Here is an 18,479-nt window from a genome sequence, read left to right on the forward strand (position 1 = left end):
AGGGTCCAACTTGAGATACCATATAACACAGCATAGTAGTTCATGACGAGGCAGGTTTCAGGCCAACAATAAAGGTTTATACCATATTTACAACTGCACGTGCTTTTTTAACACAATATCCAACAGCATGTGTAAAAATAAGCTGAAGTTTACAGTGCGCGCAAGGATTTACTCATGAGTCCTGCGCTTGCTGGCGCTCAAATAGCGATGCAAACCAATAAAGTGAAAGTGTGCTATTCGTCGATTCAGTCTTTATTATAAAAGAACACGCTGCATTTATTGATTAATCGCTGAAGTGATGGAATTGTTGAAACAGCAGAATGCACACGGCGACGTGAGTTTCAAATGAGTGTCATGCAGAAAACACTAAACAAATACGCCAACCCTGAACTTTAAGGTAAGAATATTCAGCACTTACACAGATAAAGGTATCCCTTGCTGTGACCCGACCACTTCGACGACTGTCGTACCAAGTGTTATCCAAAGTAGAAAGAAAGAAAGACAACGCATATGCGAAAAGATGATACTTAAACGCCACAGCATCTTCGTGTTTTCTTGCATCTACGAGTTATTGGCTTACGGCAGTTTCGCTCCTTGTCTGATCGCCTCCCTACTCCTGGTTGAAAAAAACCTGAAAACGTTGTAGGCTACCGAATAATTACTAATTCCTATTCATATTTTAGTCCTTATGGTCCCGACGCGGAGACAAGAAACCCAGAAAACTGACAGTTTTTAGACAGTTCAGTATTTCCTGTTGTCTTCGGGCTGTCTTGACGGCATTTAATTTCTGTAGATAGTTCTTTAATGAGCAATGAGGCAAGCTATGCAGCCGCAGTAGTAAGCAAAGTCATACAAAATATCAAGGGTGACCTACTGTGCTGCCCTTTCACCGCCACAGAGTAGAGAGGACAGAGAGATCAGAGGATTAGCGACAGAGAGGAGAACAAGCCTACTCAGACCAGCGACGAATCGTATCTTCTTATTTGTTGTTGCTGTAGAAGCTGTTATTGCTCCAAATTACGACGTACTTTCCTGGCCGGTTAATCGCAGTCGTATGTCCTATTATGTTTGCGGTTGTACTTATAGTAAGCCCTCTTCAGCTTTCATAAGTCATGCAGCGAAGAAGGTTCACTCAAGCAGGAATTAGTGCCAAAGTGCTGACGAAAGCGACGAACAGGATAGGAGGGGAAGCAGACAGAAAGGTAGAAAGCGAACTACAGAAAGAGTCAGATAGCGGTACCCTTCTAGATTCTGTGCAATAAAATGGGCTTCGCTGGGAGGAGGATGTCCAGTGGGCTGTGGTTCTTAGGCTATAACGTAGCTCGCACACAGGAGAGTGCACACCCACCGGAGATCTCCCGAGTTCATTTAATGCTGCGCCGCATGACAGATTGGATTTCGTTGCTGGAGGAAACGACGAGAGGAGTCAGTTACTTTTCAACCAAGAAAAAAAACAGTGCCCATACGGTAGGCTACAGACGAATTGAAACTCATACGACTTCTTACAGGCCATCTCCCAAGCTGCGATTTATGTCCTGTCTTCTAAGCCGAAGGTTTATTAGCATTTTTTCGCCTCTCGTGTGACCTGTCATTATGCGCTGTAGGCAACTGTATCCGCTTGGTGCGACTGTAGCCTTCACTAGGCTAGCTGTTTCTGGACTTAGTAAGGCTTTGTGAATGAAAGGAAATGCAGCATAAGTAAATCAATGCGGACTAAGTGACTCAAGGATGGATATAAATTATTAATGTTTTGCCTGTGTAAGAATTCCTTGGTAAAGTAATGAAGGAAAAAATGTAAGATATCCCAGTTGAACGCCGGAAATCCAAATAATATCAGGCAAATAGGTACTCCCACCGACAGTCCATCCTCTGACTAGCGTTCACGGTAGAAATTCAGATTTATTTATTTATTTATTTATTTATTTATTTATTTATTTATTTGATTTTTTTTTAGTTAGTGTTCTCAGGTTAGCTGTGCTGCCAGCTTGTTTGCTGGCGCGAATGATGAAAATAAATATGGGATAACTTAAAGCCCCATTGGAGATAACCCGTAATTATTCGCTCAATAGTGCTGTTTTATGTTTACCTACAGATATTAAAACATTTCAAATCATGCTCAAAATTACAAGTACAATCATACCTATATATAGGTACGTGAGAGGCAAACGGGCTATAATTCGTGCACCAATATTTAATCAAAGGGAAACAATCAAAAGACATTGTGCTTGTGTCATAAACCATTATGTCAAACAGTTAAACAATGTACTGTAAGTCTAGCCTACTGTTTTCTACCATAAGCCAAAAACAACCATAGACATCCACATTCACATTCATTCAGAAAAAAACGGCCGTAGCCTACTGTTCTTCAAATGCAGTGCTTAAATGTAAATACATGCTATTAAATAAATTTGAGTGATAAATAATACTTAGGCTAATGTAAGCCAAAAACAACCACAGACATCCACATTCACATTTATTCAGAAAAAAACGGCCGTACTGTTCTTCAAATGCAGTGCTTAAATGTAAATATGCTATTAAATAAATTCGAGTGATAAATAATACTTAGATGGCTAATGTTCACTTAAATAGTTGAGTGATTTGCTTTTTTTAGTACTTTTTGTGAACCACCCAACTAAGTGAACAGTATTTTTTCGTGATTTAGATGATTTAGCTGCTTGAACTCAAAATTTCTAATTCGTTACTACTACTATTAATTTATTATTATTATTATTATTATTATTATTATTATTATTATTGATGATATTTTATATGAGACGATGAAGATCTGTGCTGTTGAATATACCATAATTCAGTTGCTGTCAAGTATTCAGCAGAAGCTCTTGCTTCTTGATGCATTCATCGTTGAGAATAGAAATGTCGCTTCATTTTTCTGTAGAAGTTACTTCTCAAAGGGTTAGGTGATTGCTGTGTCACCCATACCCACATAAGGCCAGCTGCATTTGAAGTGTGCGTAGTCCTCCAGTGCATTTATCTGAGTGCCACTGACTATTTTCTACTAGCCCCACAGTACTTACAGGAGACCTTGTGCTGAGAAGAGGAGAGGCGTATTTCTTATTGATGTCAGTTCGTTTTTACTGACGACCTCACCTGAATTCACCTTTGCCATTTCTCTACAATAAATAAAACATAACAGTACACCAAGGATACCTTAACCCTTCCAAAGTTTTTTTTCCTATGCTGGATAACAATTAAAGTACATTTTTATAACAATTGAAACACATTTACATTATTTCACATACATGTACACACACACAATTTAAAACTGAATGATTTGGCATTGTAAATATGCCTAGCGTGTATGTGTGCGTGCTGTACAACATCCGTAAGTATGTGAAAGTCAGAGAAAATATTTATGTGCCAGTTCCACCGTGTTCACAAAATTTGTGGGTTTTTTCCAAGACTGGCTTATTCATTTGTCCAGCCAGTACATTTTCCTTGTCCATTCTCTTAAAAGGTAAACCCTATGCACCTTTGAAAAAAGTGCAGTGGAGCTGTTCTGTGTTGATCCTTGGATGACCTTCCCTGACCCTAAAAGCTCTACTAGAGGAAGTGACTGTCCCCTGAGGGACCGTGTAGACAGTAAAGCCATTGCCTTACATTCGTCACCACTCAGAGCTTCTGTTGATGGGAATCTGACAGTGTCAACCCGAGGGATCACTCCCAGCCACAAGCCCCTCATACCTGGGCTTATCACAGGCCTGCCTGCTTTACGCATGGTTGACGTTGCCCTATTATCCCAGCATCTGGGACCAATCAATCATGCCAGTGTCTGATTCCTGTTCCCACACAGTGAGAGAGGAGCTACCTCACTAGGGCAAGCCGATCTGTCTTCTCTTCTATGGGTCACAGCAAGTGAAGAGTTCTGATATGAACAAGAACCCATTTTCAGTCCCACTGGTCAGCAGTGAATCATGGGAGCCAAGGAGACCACAACTAACCTTAACACTACCAATTTCCATTTCTGTACTATATGGAAAATGTACCCTTTTGCACATGAGTAATGTTGATGGAGCCACAATGGCGCCTCATTGTATGTGCATATTATAACTTTGATGGATACCTGTAAGTTGAAGTGGTGGTATTTTCTACACTACAGTTGAAAAGGAGAGCTTGTACCACTTGGAAGAGAGGTGTACTGTATCTCTCACTGATGTCATGACAGCTGGTCATGAGCACCTGGCATGCTGTTGGGAGGAGCTAAGCAGTGGTTACCTGATGAACATAGCACAGTCAATGACATAGCACAGGCTTGAACCTGTGATGAATCTAGATTACATCTAAACCAGCTTGTACTAGTGTTAATTACCTTTACCAACTGAGCCATTATATTCTATTTTGAAATATCAGTAATTCTTGAATCGGCTTACTAAGCCTGTCTGTGGTTAGAACAGTGTCATGGTGTCAACAGTGTCAGTGGCAATGATATGAGATACCAAAACATGATGGCTGAACACCGGGAAACTTTGTTCAACACAAAACAATAAGGCCAGCCAGGTTGCTTTGTCTATTCTATGTATTAGGCTGTCCAGTAGAACGTGGACTGCATGGTCAGTACATGGCCACCAGGAGGCTCCATCTCTTTGGATAGCTATGGAAAGGTCGGGGGCAATTGGGAGTGACCACCATGAACAAGGCACTGGCATCAGCTACTCTTCACTCATATGGCTGAATTCCACCTTTGTTAAGCTGCTGGGCTGATGAGCAGATAATTGGAGATGGTTGTGGCAGGAGAGCAGGGTTGGACAGTGCGTGGTGCTGAATCACGCACTGCCTCACCAGATTCAGCCCTGGCCTGTGGTGACAGCTCTTCCAAAGCCTGCTGCAGTTCCACACATTGTGTGGATAGCTAGTAGGCCTATACTGTATATACTCACAGGGGGTAACGGTGTATTTAGCCTCATTGCCAGTGAGCAGCCAGCAGCATCAGCTCCCTAGCCCTCAGCCCAGTAGATAATTACTACCAATGGCCAGCATGTGGCCCATATGCAGAAGTACTGTAGTCCTTCTGAAAAAAAAGCTTTTCTCAGTAACAGAGAATGTCACTTTCTTGAATTCACATGTATAAATTATTCAACATATTACTTTTTAAAGAATGACCTGTGCGGATGTGGATGTGTACATTCCCAAGCTACACCATTGAGTATTGAGTGGTGAGCATTACAGAAGTAAGCACTGAGGAAAATGGTGACTGAAGACTCTGTGAATCTCCGTGATCTTTTGGAGGAGTGCACTCATCCTGTCAAATTACTTCATCATCCCTAGGGTAACTAGTCTTTCACTGTGCTTTTCAGAATGTTCTCATCCAAGTATAGATTACCAGTGGGGTAAGAATTCAACAACCACCCACTGAAGTAAAATTATATGCACATTAATTGTTCGATTTGAAGACACACAGGGAATCAATTAAGGAGAATAATGTTTCAGATGGTGGTATCATCTACTGCCTTCACCGCTTCCATTCATCAAGATGAATCATCACCATCACAATGTCTATGAAAATAAGAATGGATTTTATGAGGACCACTTGTTTGAAGGGTGCATCAATGCTTCCCATCGTTTCAGTTTCTGTGTTTCCTCCTCCGCTACTTCAATGGAAAACTCCAATTCATCTGTATGCAAGAGTGCGTGATTAACCCCCTGTGCTTCAGAGTGGCAGCTTAATCCCACTCTCGCTCATTTATTTCACTTAGGTTTCCAATTTGCAGGCATCATGCAGGTTCGAAGAGAGGCTTGCTAGAAAATGTCTTAGGCCGCAGAAACGTTCAGTAGCTGGTTTACAGCTTAATTTTGGAAATTCTTGCGGGGGCCTGAATATAATCACAACTGTAGGCCAAGAATCCTTTCATTCAAAAATGAATGTAGTGTGCCAACCCCACATGTAATACACCTACATGATCCAGCATAAAAAAATATTCTGTGGTTGGGACCATGCATAGGTTGGTCCAAAATCATCACACCACGCACATTCCATTACATTGTATTACTTTATTTAATCACTTGGAAAATGGAATTATCAGGGGGGATCGAGATAGATGCGAAACTACCTCAGTAATTATGCAGTTATGAATTTTTGTTTTGTGATTTAGAACCTTTTTTCACACAGCACTGGTCAAAAGTAAATGATAATGCCTCCACATGATAACCTCTTGTTTGTTCCTAGTTTTTAAAAACATAGCACAAATTATGCTCTGTAAATTTCTGTGGATATTATTGAAAGATACAATTAATTAATTGTACAATTTACTCCTAAATATAGCAATATTTCAGCCAATATGTAACCTTTCTGTCTAAATGTTGTGATATCTATGACTGTATGAAAAAAACAGGAAACACAGAACTCAAATAATCAACCATTCAAAGTGTTTGAACATTTATCTTAAATAACAAGTACTTCTCGGCATGAATCCATGACTGAAAATAACATACTATGTGTTTCTTGCCACCCAGCTGCTCTGGGAAGCTCTGAATAGGTTGTTTAAGTACACAATGAATTTAAAACAATCAGGCAAAACCCAGGCTTTAGGGGCCAGGGAAGTTTATCCAATTTGAATGCAAGAGGTCTCACTGCATTGCAGTGACAATTGCTGCTATGCAAATAGCTAAATGCTAATAATAATTATAGCTGTAATCACAATAATCATGGTAATAGCTATAGTCACTGCTGACCTCCGAGTTCACCACAGTGGAGTTCTGTGGGGCCAGTGGATTCGAAACTGTCAAAATGTCAGGGGGGAGGAGCCCTATCATCAAAAGCAGAAGCTTCATCCTCTCCTCTCCTGTGCTGAATAACAATTTTCTGTGGAGAAATCCATACTACAGGAAATTACATAGCATGTGGCATATTCTAACAAAGCATTCTGAGAAATTGACATATTTTTTATTTTTATGGAAAGTCCACATAGGTGGCTATATATGACAGGTTGTCCATACAAACATGGATAATGCACACAGTACATCTGAAAATATTTTTTCTCAAACTGTGCATTTGCTTGAGCATTTTGTTGAATTTGTTGAAAGACGATGAAATGGGTTCTTGGCTCTTCCCTATCCTGTGATGAGGCAGCATTCTGCATTTAAAAAACCCTTCATCCCTGGCTGCACCACACCTGACCTCAGGGCAGTCAACCATACGTCTGAGAGACCTCATTAACGTCAAGGTCACTGCTGCATAGATTACTGCCTGTGATATTCTCATACACTGGAAGGGCACCCTGAGGAGTGAACATGTAGACAAAAACTGTGTCAAACGCATTTGATTTGGGTTGCCAAATGTAGCATTACTTCATATTTATATTTACTTTCATTTTTTTGCATTTATTCAAATGTTTACTCCAAAGGGTTCTGCTTTTGCCAAATTTATGTAGACTTTGAACATGTGAGATATGACCTTGATTACATATTTGAAAACAAAAGCATGTTTTTCATAAGTTTATCTACTGTATGTTTCAAAAATAAATAATTTTGAAAAAATGTAATGCATACAACAAATATTTCCTGCAGTTTACAAATGTTTTTTACTTGAGTATTTTATGTATTTAGTGAATATTTGTTTTATCAATGTACAGTAATGTACAGTAATTTAAAACAATTCAAGTTTTTGTCAGAAGTGAAGTACTCTTTCACTGTGGTCTGTATCTTGATTATGTGCACAACACTGACTCCAATTCAATAAACATTTGTCCTTAACTGTGATATAAATAAATGTAAGTATCAGTCTTTGAAATTCACATACAGTTTTTAATAGGTTCTATTCATTGATGGACAAAAACCATGATTCTGAAGAAAAATAACATGTTTTACAGCATCTCCAATTTAATGACAAACAATGATTTAATCCAGGGGATTATTTAATTTATCTTCATGGGATCATTGCAGGTAGAGTGATATTTCCTTTCCTGTCTCCAAAACTTTGATACTGTTCCTCCAACAGACAGCACTATCTGTCTTTTACATGATGCTGATCCAACCAGATGTTTTGCAACTGAGCACTGTCTGTTTTCTTTTGAGGCAGACTTCTGTGAACTGCCCTACAGTTCCTTCATTACACATAACTAGCACAGGTGCTCAGTTCGACGGAAGTATAATGCTTATTGAAATTTAAAATTGAAGAAGGTTACTCTACTCTGAAACATAAATGCATATAGCTGTAACTACTTTGAAACATTTTAAGATGTACAGCTGTAACTTTGTAACTCCGAGGAGTTAGTGGAGGAGTTGATGTAGGCAAGAGTCATTGGAACATCAGAGTACACCACAATACAAACGCAAACGCCCACAGACACACTCACATACACATTATACACATTACATTGTACATACCTGCCCCATGTTTCTCATGCATTACACGCGTGACAGTTGAGGGAGTTCTACAGGCAAGGACTGAGCAGGAGAGAAGGTCCCAAGGGTTCAGAGGTTCACATTCACATCCTGTCAGATCATAAAGTATTCACATATGCACTGCTGCCTTTAGTTCCCTCTGATGCAGAGTGCATCTGATGCTTTAGGTCCCATTAGAGCATGCAGAGCTAAAATTATTCCATAAATAATTCTGCCTTCACATTCATGAACCTACCTGCCTCCGAAAATACCTCCCCCCATTTAATTAATAATAAGGCGCCATTCTTTTTTAATGTCTGTGTCTATGAAAATACTGCTCAGTAGCTTTGATTAAGCAGGACATTCTATTTTTAGAAAGTGCTCTGTCAAGTGAATTGATACAAGTGACTGTACACTATTTTACAATTCATAAATATATAAATATCAGAATGACAATGAGAGTGCAATCTGCCTCTTTTTCAGAAGCTATGTTGCAACTGCAATGTTTATATGAAATGCAAGGCTATTACACAGGTGGGTATGCATGTAATTCAAATCATCTCTGGTGAGGAGAGAAAATAATGTGTAAGTATTTAAGAGACAAATTTAAAAGAATTTTGAGTTGAGAGCACTTTGGTAACATTTAAGTCCTTTGTTATTCCTGTCTGTGTGATCAGTGGCCACCCCCAGCCCTGCATCACTGGATTTGCCAGTTCAATAAATGATTTTAATTCATACTTCTTCAAACCGTCTCTATCCAATACATATACATATCTAATATATTCCAGCTAGTGTTACAGGTACCTCTCTACAATTTCCAATAGCCACAATCATAATCATAATCTTTCCTTATTTACGCATATAATTTCATGTCCACACCGATTGTCCCCCCTTTGCTAAATGGCAATCAAAAGAATCCCTTCTGTCAGAGGCCTCCATGGATTGTCAAAGTATAATGATGATGTCTTCCATGTGAGAGAGCTGATAAATCTCTTTCTGCAAGACAAGGCTTTGTGTCTTACTGGGGGGAGAATCAATGATTAGCTCAGTAATTAGATCATATATCAGAACAACAGAGAGATTTTTCTGTTGGGCTATATAAAGTACTGATAAGAAGGCCAGTTGAAAATTCCATTAACGCCATGCAACAATGGCAGTGCCAGGCAAACTCTCTCCTGATCCAGTGAGAGGGTGTCTTTTTCCATTAATTACAATTTACTGCAAATACAAATTTGGTCCCAAGACAGTCGAGGATATAATTTGAAGTAGAGAGAGCGAGCAGTGGCTAATTGTTCATTAAAGAAATGGGATTTCATAAGCACAAATGTGAAATGGCATGCTTTCAGTATTGAACGCCATCCCATGATTCCTTTTTCATCAGCTCATATGGTTCATTACTGGGTTTCCTGAAAGATTTTAAAGTTCTCAATGTTTGTTTTCTGTTCTCCGTTTAATTGTGTATTTAAATTTTTCTTCCACAGAAAGGATATTGAATAATACTAACATTCCCAAAAACCGAATCAAATATTGTATGAATGAGCAATATATAGTAACATGCAGTACGTACCTTTAAAATCAATAATAATTATTCAGAACTTCAGATTGCAATCCTACCCACTTTTAAAAGGTGCCAGGGTCAATTCCCTCTGGATTCTGTGTGTTTGGTTTGTTTCTTGCAAAATAATTACTCACTAATAAAATGACAAGCAATGGAGATATGGAGTCCTGTATGACAACCTACTGCAGAATATACTGCAGGATATTTTTACAAGGATTTTTATGTATGAATCAATCAATAACAATGTCATATTTTCTGCTGATTGCAATACAATGAAGCTCTGTAAGCCAACATTGCACACTACAGTCAATGGTTAGTTCATACTCTCTAATCCCATTAAGCAATTAATGTCAATGTTCCATTGACCCTCGCTGTTGGTAATCAGATGTGAGACCACAATACGAACACAACATACTGTAATGTGTGTGCACATGATGTGTCTGTATGGTGCTTTTTCCTTTTGCAACAGGAGGGAAAAGTATGCAAGCGTTCAGCAATTAAATATATTAAATCTAATTAAGTATAGAAAACATGCAAATGATTAACAACATTCAAATTTTATGTAACAAAATGAATGTCTGAGTACATTTCTACCATTGTTTCAAGTATTACTTGGCAGACCAATGCAGTTCACATCTTCTGAAAGGAGACTGAAAGCACATGCCAGCCCATAAAGCAGTTAAACCTGAATGCTAAATGGCCTTAATCTAATATACAACGATGCAGTTATATTTGCCAAGTGTTTCATAAATGCGTTACATGGCCTTTGCTACAGTTCAGCCCACATCTGTTTGTTTTTTGAAATGTAGTGCAGGCATACAATAACTTCAGAAAGCTAATGTTTAATCATTCTTGCATGGAAAAATGGCTTTTTATCTCACTCCTTGCTCATATTTTGCATGATTGGTATGTGTATATGTTAGTCTTTGTCTTATAGACAAAAACACAAGCATACATGGATTGATAAACAAACAAATAAACACACATGTACACACAGAAACCCAGGACATTTATAAAACTTTAGAAGACTCTTAAAAACAAGCATACTGTATAATAGGGTTTCTGTCTTCGAGGTTGAAAACTCAGTTAGAGGAAGTATTTTCTTTAAAGGTTCTTTAGCACAGGTATTTTTTTTTATCAGCTTCATTAATTTGAGCACAGCATATATTGTACTGTTTTAAAACGCTACATCAAAGCAACAGTACAGTAAATTATTTCCTTTTCATAAAAATACTCACTTGCTGCACTTTTCACTTGATAATCATCTATTCATTTTGATTATCACTCACATGCAGTACAGAACTGAGAAACAACTGTTCCCCAAAACAGGCCATAATACTAAAAGCACCACAGTAGCATGCATAATTAAAACATCCGTTCCAAATATAGATGGACAGGCAAGGAGGAGAAGGCAGAGTGACTAGAGCAGAAAAGGAGCAGAATGCTGGAGGAGGGAGTCCATCAGTCATATATATTTACAGCGCTTCCCTAATGCAAGCTGTCGCATGAATGTTAAAAACGCAAGTAAATGGTCTGGAATAAGGTCATGCTGGGATACTACAAATGTATTGTGGTGTTCTCTTTCAAAGATCAACAATGATTTCAAGATCTGCACCTTACTGATTCAGCAAAGGACCGTTCTTTTGAAAAAGCCTTTGCTTATGATCAAGATCGCATGAGTCCAGACTATACTGCTACACTGCTTTACATCACTAACTATCTATTGCAGGGAATTGTGACTTTTTTAAGAATCTGTTGGGCCCACAAAGTGTTTAGGTCTGGGTAAAACATTGTAATTCAGATAAAATTATACTGTATTAACATTTTGTCTTTTCATTATTGCTTTATTATTTTTGTTTTGCTTTTTTATACATACATATTTATTGTATAATACAGATAGCCAGTGAAGCAGCCGCTATTTGAAAGCTCCTTGCCCGCACTGCAGTTCCCTGAGAGATAGCACTTGTAATATAAACATGTCATTTCATCCGTTGGCATTCTGAGTTTCTCCAATGCATCTTACATCTGAGTGTCCAGCTCCAAGGGGGGACATACATACACTGGCAGGTCATGTGGTAGTGGGGTGTAGGAGTGAGGGGGTGTCTGTAAACAACCCACACTTCCACAGCAGTCAAATATAAAAAGTTATCGTCTGACCTCTGACCTTTCCTATCGTCTGTCATAAGTCACCTTGTGAAATGGAAAACCATTATTGTGAAAAGAAAATCTGTTTCTCGGGTTTTCTTTCATGCATGTTTTTTTTTTCCCATCGTATGCGACCAGGAAGTCCTTGGGTGTGACCTACTGCCTTTGACAAGGAAAACGCGTTTATGAAGCGCAAAGAACTGCACACTCACCATTCGACCATGGTTTGCAACCTCTATCCATAAAATATAAATTAAACTATAAATTGATCCCTTGGTCTTGCATCATCTGTAAGGAATGTCCAAGGGACACATTAAAAACCTCTAAAAGTGATGACCTACTCCTGGTAATAACAAGGTAATGATGTCCTCATGTGCTACCTCTCTCAGGCATGCTCTACATCTCCGAAGACGCGCGGGGTAATTGAGGGTTGAGCTTGAGCACTTTTGAGGTCATAGAGGACACTGTCAACAGCAAGTAAAGAAAAGCAATAGGAAGCATGATGTAGGGGCCATTTAAAGCTCCTCTTATTCTGTCCACAGTCATGTGGTATATACAGAATGCACAGACACTAGCTGCAATTATTATGGTCTGTGAAGAATATATTCACACATATACTCTGACATAAATCACTCACAATGCATAACTGACATCTCATTAAGACTGCTGTATTAATCACAATTCCAAGGAAGTCTAATTCGTTCCGCAAGTACAAAATCCTTCCAGTATTTCACCCTTTTTTAGGTTTTAAGTATTGCGCACTTCACAGAATATGAGCCAATTTCTAAATTCCCCTGCACGCTAAAAAAGGGGGGTAAAGTTTGAACGCAGATCCAAATGGTAGTACTGAATACCTGGAAAAATAAATGATCCATGTGATTGCTACACCAGTAATTAATGTGTAAACCCATGTACATGTATATAACATTGCATTTTCTCCACTTCCACTATATAAAAACATATTTTTCCATTGTCCAAAGAAATAATTATTAGTGCAGCATCTGCAATTGAAATCTAATTCTGATGCTATCCTGTCCTTTATCCAACTCCAATTTTAGATCACACCCCATAACCAAACCCTAATATAAATCTTAGCCAACCTTGCTCCTAATCAAGCCCTATTCCATATCCTAGTCCAGGTTCCCATTTTCGCAGATCAAACTCTACTTTTAGCCCTTGTATATCACTCTTGTTTCTGCATACTGAAAAATGAAAGTGTTGACAGTCCCTGCTTTTTTTGTCATTAATGTACTGGTGTTTTGTATTTATGGGCTTGTCCCATTGCTGCAACATCCTCCATCAGGTAAGAAAAGCACAGACCAGCACTGTTGTCCTATGAGGCATGTGTTGGCAACAGTTTCTGTTTATCAGTTCACTTTCCACCAGCGACCTGTGCAATCATTGGATTAGAGGACTCTGCTGAGCTGGTGCAGGGCTGGCAGACTGCAGAAGCCCAGCTGACCAAAGGAGTTTAAAATTGAGATGGACCATCTCTCCCTGCATAAAGTCAAGGCCGACTGTGCTTCGCCCCATGGGTTTACCAGGCATGGTTTGCATAGGCTGGACTGAACTCTGGACCATGGGACATGTTACTACATTGAGAATGAGGGATCTTAGCTGAACCTCAACCTGGCATGCCCGATAACTAAAATATTTGATCAATTGCATAAGGACTGAGTATTGTGATATACAGTGTGTGATATACGTTAATGTGCCATTTAGTTTTTTCTTTTCCTCTGCATTGCAATGTAAAATGAATACAGTTCAAATACAAAAGCAATACAATTACAACAGATGACATTTACATTATTCAATCCATGGTACACCATTTCTGCTTTTTAACTTCCTCTCATTTTACTGTCCACAGAAGCATACATCCATCTGCACACATACCCACATTTCCATTTTATTCATAAAAACATTTTTTATATATATAAACTAATGATAACAAATTGCACATGGTGATCTACTGTATATTTTAAGCAGCAACTCTGCAGTCTGCACGTTTTGGATTGATCTGAAGCAAATATACGGCATGGTAAATAGAAGCTTGGCTAATGCATTTCACAGCTTATGTTATTAGTAGCTAGTATGGAATGCTACATACAGATACCTCTATAGATTAGTCCTCCTGGGAGCAGTGCTTTTTCAATTGTTATTTTATTACACTTCATTTTAAATCACCTTCTTGGTCTCACAAGCAAATCCATCTTTTTTCATACACCCCTGTTCCCCCACCCCAACAAGTAATTTCAGATATACAATCTACTTCCTTCTGAGAGTTTTTCTTTCTTTCATTTGCTGCAATTCAACGCACCTTATCAAAATGTATATTTTGAAATCATTCTTCAAAGACATGCTTTTTGCCTAAAAAACCAAGCAAGTGGTCCAGCTTACAGGATATTAAAAGTGAGCTGACTGAAAATCTCAAAGCCTTTATTAGACACAAGCTGCCTGCATTGCATGTGTCACAGAAGCACAGCAATGAATTATACATATCACCACTAAAATGACAAAATGTCTCAGAGGTATCTGTATCTTCAATATGAAAGATGTATTCATATAAAAATAATTGACTCCACTATTATGATGACAAAAGCTAGACGGGAAGCTCATATTCACGCTTTTCTAAATCCTGGAACTCTGAGGTACATTATCAGAATGCTCAGAACACCCTTTAGTAACTGTGTAAATTGTAATTAAGGGACAAAATAAAGTTCAGTATCAGACTAACTGTAGTGTACAGACCAGATATGAAATAATAAATGAATACTAAATGAGAACATGACCAATACAACATATATTTGGTTAATTCAGACAAGATCAAAATAAAATAAAAAAAACCTCTTCAAGTGTCTCAAGTGTCTTTCAGTTTCATCGAATCGGTTGCTGACAATGTTAACTCAAATCGCATGCAGTAAGGTCAAATATACGTATACATTTTTATTTTGCTCTGTGCTCAAGTTTATTTAATGGAAATACAACACTAGCCCTCAACTACCTCAGACTGCGGTGAAGATCATAACAACGTACAGCTCTACCACAGCTCCTGAGCCGAGCGTGACACTGTTCAGTCTGCGACAACATCCAACAACACTGAAGCAGAGACAGACAGAGAGAAAAAAGAGAGGGAGAGAACTTTACTGCCAACATCCACCCTATCATTTGGAGCCAAGAGCCAGCTGTGGAGGCAGCCAGCTGTGTCTTGGGGAATTAGACTGAGTTTGCCTGATAACTGTCCGAATCACACAGACAACACAGCATCCTTTACAGACGGACTTTATTTCCCAAAAAGAAAAAGCTGCTTAAATGCAAAAACTCAACACCAGTTTGGCTGTGACAAAAGAACCATCTAGAATCCTCAAGGCCTTTTTTTCTCTCTCCCCAGCAGCTTTAAATTTAAAACAGCAAATCATATCTGTCAAAACACAGACCAGTCCACAAAGAGCCCGGGTTCCCAGCTTTCGCACACAAAGGACTTTCATGCCACGCAGAAAAGGCCGAAGGAGAGATAAGCCAACTTTTCTCTACTTCTTGTTTTTATCGTGGGGGGGGGGTTATTACTTATGAAGTTCATGCCCTAAGAAACCCAGAGACTTTGATAGCAAACTACAGTGCCAAACATGCACTCTCTTTGATGACGTGATGAAAGTAGATTTGTTGGGGGGCGGTTTGAGAAAATAAGGTTGAGTCTGATAGAAGCGTCTGCCAAATAAATGTAATTTAATGTAATTGTGACTACAAATCGCTGGCCTTGGACTTGCATCATAAATCTATAGAAACTAATGTAAGAGAAACAAAGTTAATAGGAGCTGATGAAGAAAAAGCATTACATTTCAAGATGTCTATTTTCTCAATTTGTACCTGACTTGCATGCTAGAGAATGAAATGCATCATGGTTGTGTGTGAGTGTGTTTTTTATTTTTTTGAGTTGATATCACAAAATGAAAGTTCATGAATTTATATCACATCTGCGTTTTTATCTGCCTTCAGCATGGCGAGACACAATCTCGCAGACAAGCCAGGACGTGTACACAGCTGAAAAGAAGTACAACCACAGGAAATTACAGATGTTTATCAGTTCAGTCCCCATGTATTCTCCTCGCATCTACCACCTTGCCAGTATTTAAACTACTTTTCATCCCCTGTGGAGCAGTGTGTGGAATAGGATTCACAGAAATAGTGTCTGGGCCTTGGGTTAGAATCATGTGCAGGCCTGGCTCTTGTACCCAAATTGTGCTCAATTTATATTTCTTATATCCAGAAATCCAGATGTATTCATAGGTTACAGAATATGAAAGTGGGAAATTCTAATCACCCTGTTTGAAAGAATATATATATAATACATGTATATATATGTATATATACATGTATATATATATAATAGAAATTGAGTGCTGCATTGGAAGTGAGTGAATGATGGTCTGATTCAATATCGAGAAAGCCCCTCTATATTGAGAGGAGAGCCTTGCATGCAGCATGCAGGGTTTTTTTTTCTTTTTTTACTAATTCAATTGTATAATCCAGTGAATTAGGTCATGTGTGAGCATGGAGCAGGGAGACAGCCTGCCTGGTGAGAGGGAGGCTCACGTACTGCAGGAACCCAAGTTAGCTTCAAACACAGATTAATGAAATCTCAGAAGACTGCCTTTGAATAGAAATGCAACCAAATTGTAATCAGTCAGGGCGAGCATAGCTGTCAGCACCACTGCAGCAAAGGTATTTGTGCGTTGATCACTCCGCCACCATCTCCACACAAAGTGAAAAGATAAGATACTCATAAGCTAGTTCACATTCATTGTTAGGTTTAGAGCATAATATACTGAAATTCTGGACCATGTGAAAATTGACTATAACTGTAACTGAGGAAATAAAACAATCTTTTCTTCTTAGTAACAAATACCAATAAGGATATTTGATGTAATGACCTGCAACAATGATAATGTAGCTTTTTTGCTTCTTCTTTTTTCGTTTTTTAAGTGAAATTGTTTCTCCTGGTAGACAAGTTTGGCTAAACAGTATACTGGCAGCCTTTATATACCTAAATGGTCACTTGCCAATGATTTCCATATGTTTCATGGATTGCAAAACAATCTCAAATATGCATTTTCAAAATACTGAGGAACATATAACCTTTCACTTCTTCCTCACATCGGACTCTGTCTCTGTCAGATCTCTGTCACTCTGGCCAACATGATGGATGATATTGCGAGGTGGTTCTCCATCAGGGTGATACTGTACACTAAGGCTTGGACTCTACTCTAATCCTTAACAATCTCCATCATGTAGGGGTGCTGGAGTTTGGCTTTCCTTCCTGTCCATTCCATTCATATCTCAAGGACTCTTAGTTTTTATAGACACTGCACACAGTTCATGTAGAGATATTCTAGGCTGAAGTAACCATCCTTACAAAACTAATATATTTTCAAAGATGAAATCTAACCCCTGAGAAATATATTTTAAATCCATCAATCCATTTTCAGAACTATTTCATCCTTTAGAGGGCTGCAATGAGCCAGAGACAATCCATCAGGTAAGAGGGTAGAGGGCTGCAAACTGGGACTAGCACACGCATGCATGCACACAAACATAGACACAGACACGCACACACACGCATACATGCATGCACACAGACACAGGCACACACACACACACACACACACAAGCATGCACACAGACACAGGCACACGCACGCACATGCATGCATACAGACACAGGCATACACACGCGCACACGCATGCATGTACACAGACACAGACACAGGTACACACACACACACACGCATGCACACAGACACAGGCACACACACATACACACACACATGCATGCACACAGACACACACACACACACACACACACATGCATGCACACAGACACACACACACACACACACACATGCATGTGCACAGACACGAACACACACATTCATGCACACAGACACACAAACACACACACACACACACATGCATGCATGCACACAGACACACACGCACACACATACATTTTTTTAAATACTGGCACTCGTAGGATTTCAGTAAAATGTGAAAACACTGCAGAAGATCCATGAGAGTTTATTCTAAGTTGAATTCTAAATACTAGTGTCAACAGATGTTTTTAATTGACAGTAATTTGCAGGAAATTCACAGGAATCTAATGGTAAGTATTATTTGACCTAGGTCTGACACACACATACTTTCACACATGCAAAAAATACAGTACATACCTTCACACAAACAAAGCAAACAAACCATCAGAATGTTAAGAGACACATGTAAAACCAAGATTTTCTAATCTTCTGACTGTGGGAAGATATTTTACATGTGTATATTGCATGCACAACACGTGAGAAAAAAATGATTTTCTTTAATTTCGTCTTTGTTGTGCATGTTTTAGAATATTATGAAATTTAAACATTTAAACATTTACAGTGTAATCACCA

The 18,479-nt window shown here is 38.7% G+C and overlaps 1 protein-coding gene across 3 annotated transcripts in view; it reads right to left on the reverse strand.

The window, feature by feature from the left end:
• Window positions 1-18,479, reverse strand: part of cacna2d3a (calcium channel, voltage-dependent, alpha 2/delta subunit 3a) — a 182,387-nt gene that overhangs the window by 156,167 nt on the left and 7,741 nt on the right. The window contains exon 1 of one of the 3 annotated variants that reach the window (XM_064298291.1): window positions 419-1,535. The exons of 1 other annotated variant lie outside the window; for it this stretch is intronic. In XM_064298291.1, the coding sequence (XP_064154361.1) occupies window positions 419-561 (143 nt within the window). In that variant the 5' untranslated portion in view covers window positions 562-1,535. Of the gene's footprint in view, window positions 1-418; window positions 1,536-18,479 lie in introns of those variants that run through there. One more of the 3 variants, XM_064298289.1, reaches the window with a different exon arrangement.

Source organism: Anguilla rostrata, chromosome 11 (assembly GCF_018555375.3).
Source record: "Anguilla rostrata isolate EN2019 chromosome 11, ASM1855537v3, whole genome shotgun sequence".
NCBI lineage: Eukaryota > Metazoa > Chordata > Actinopteri > Anguilliformes > Anguillidae > Anguilla > Anguilla rostrata.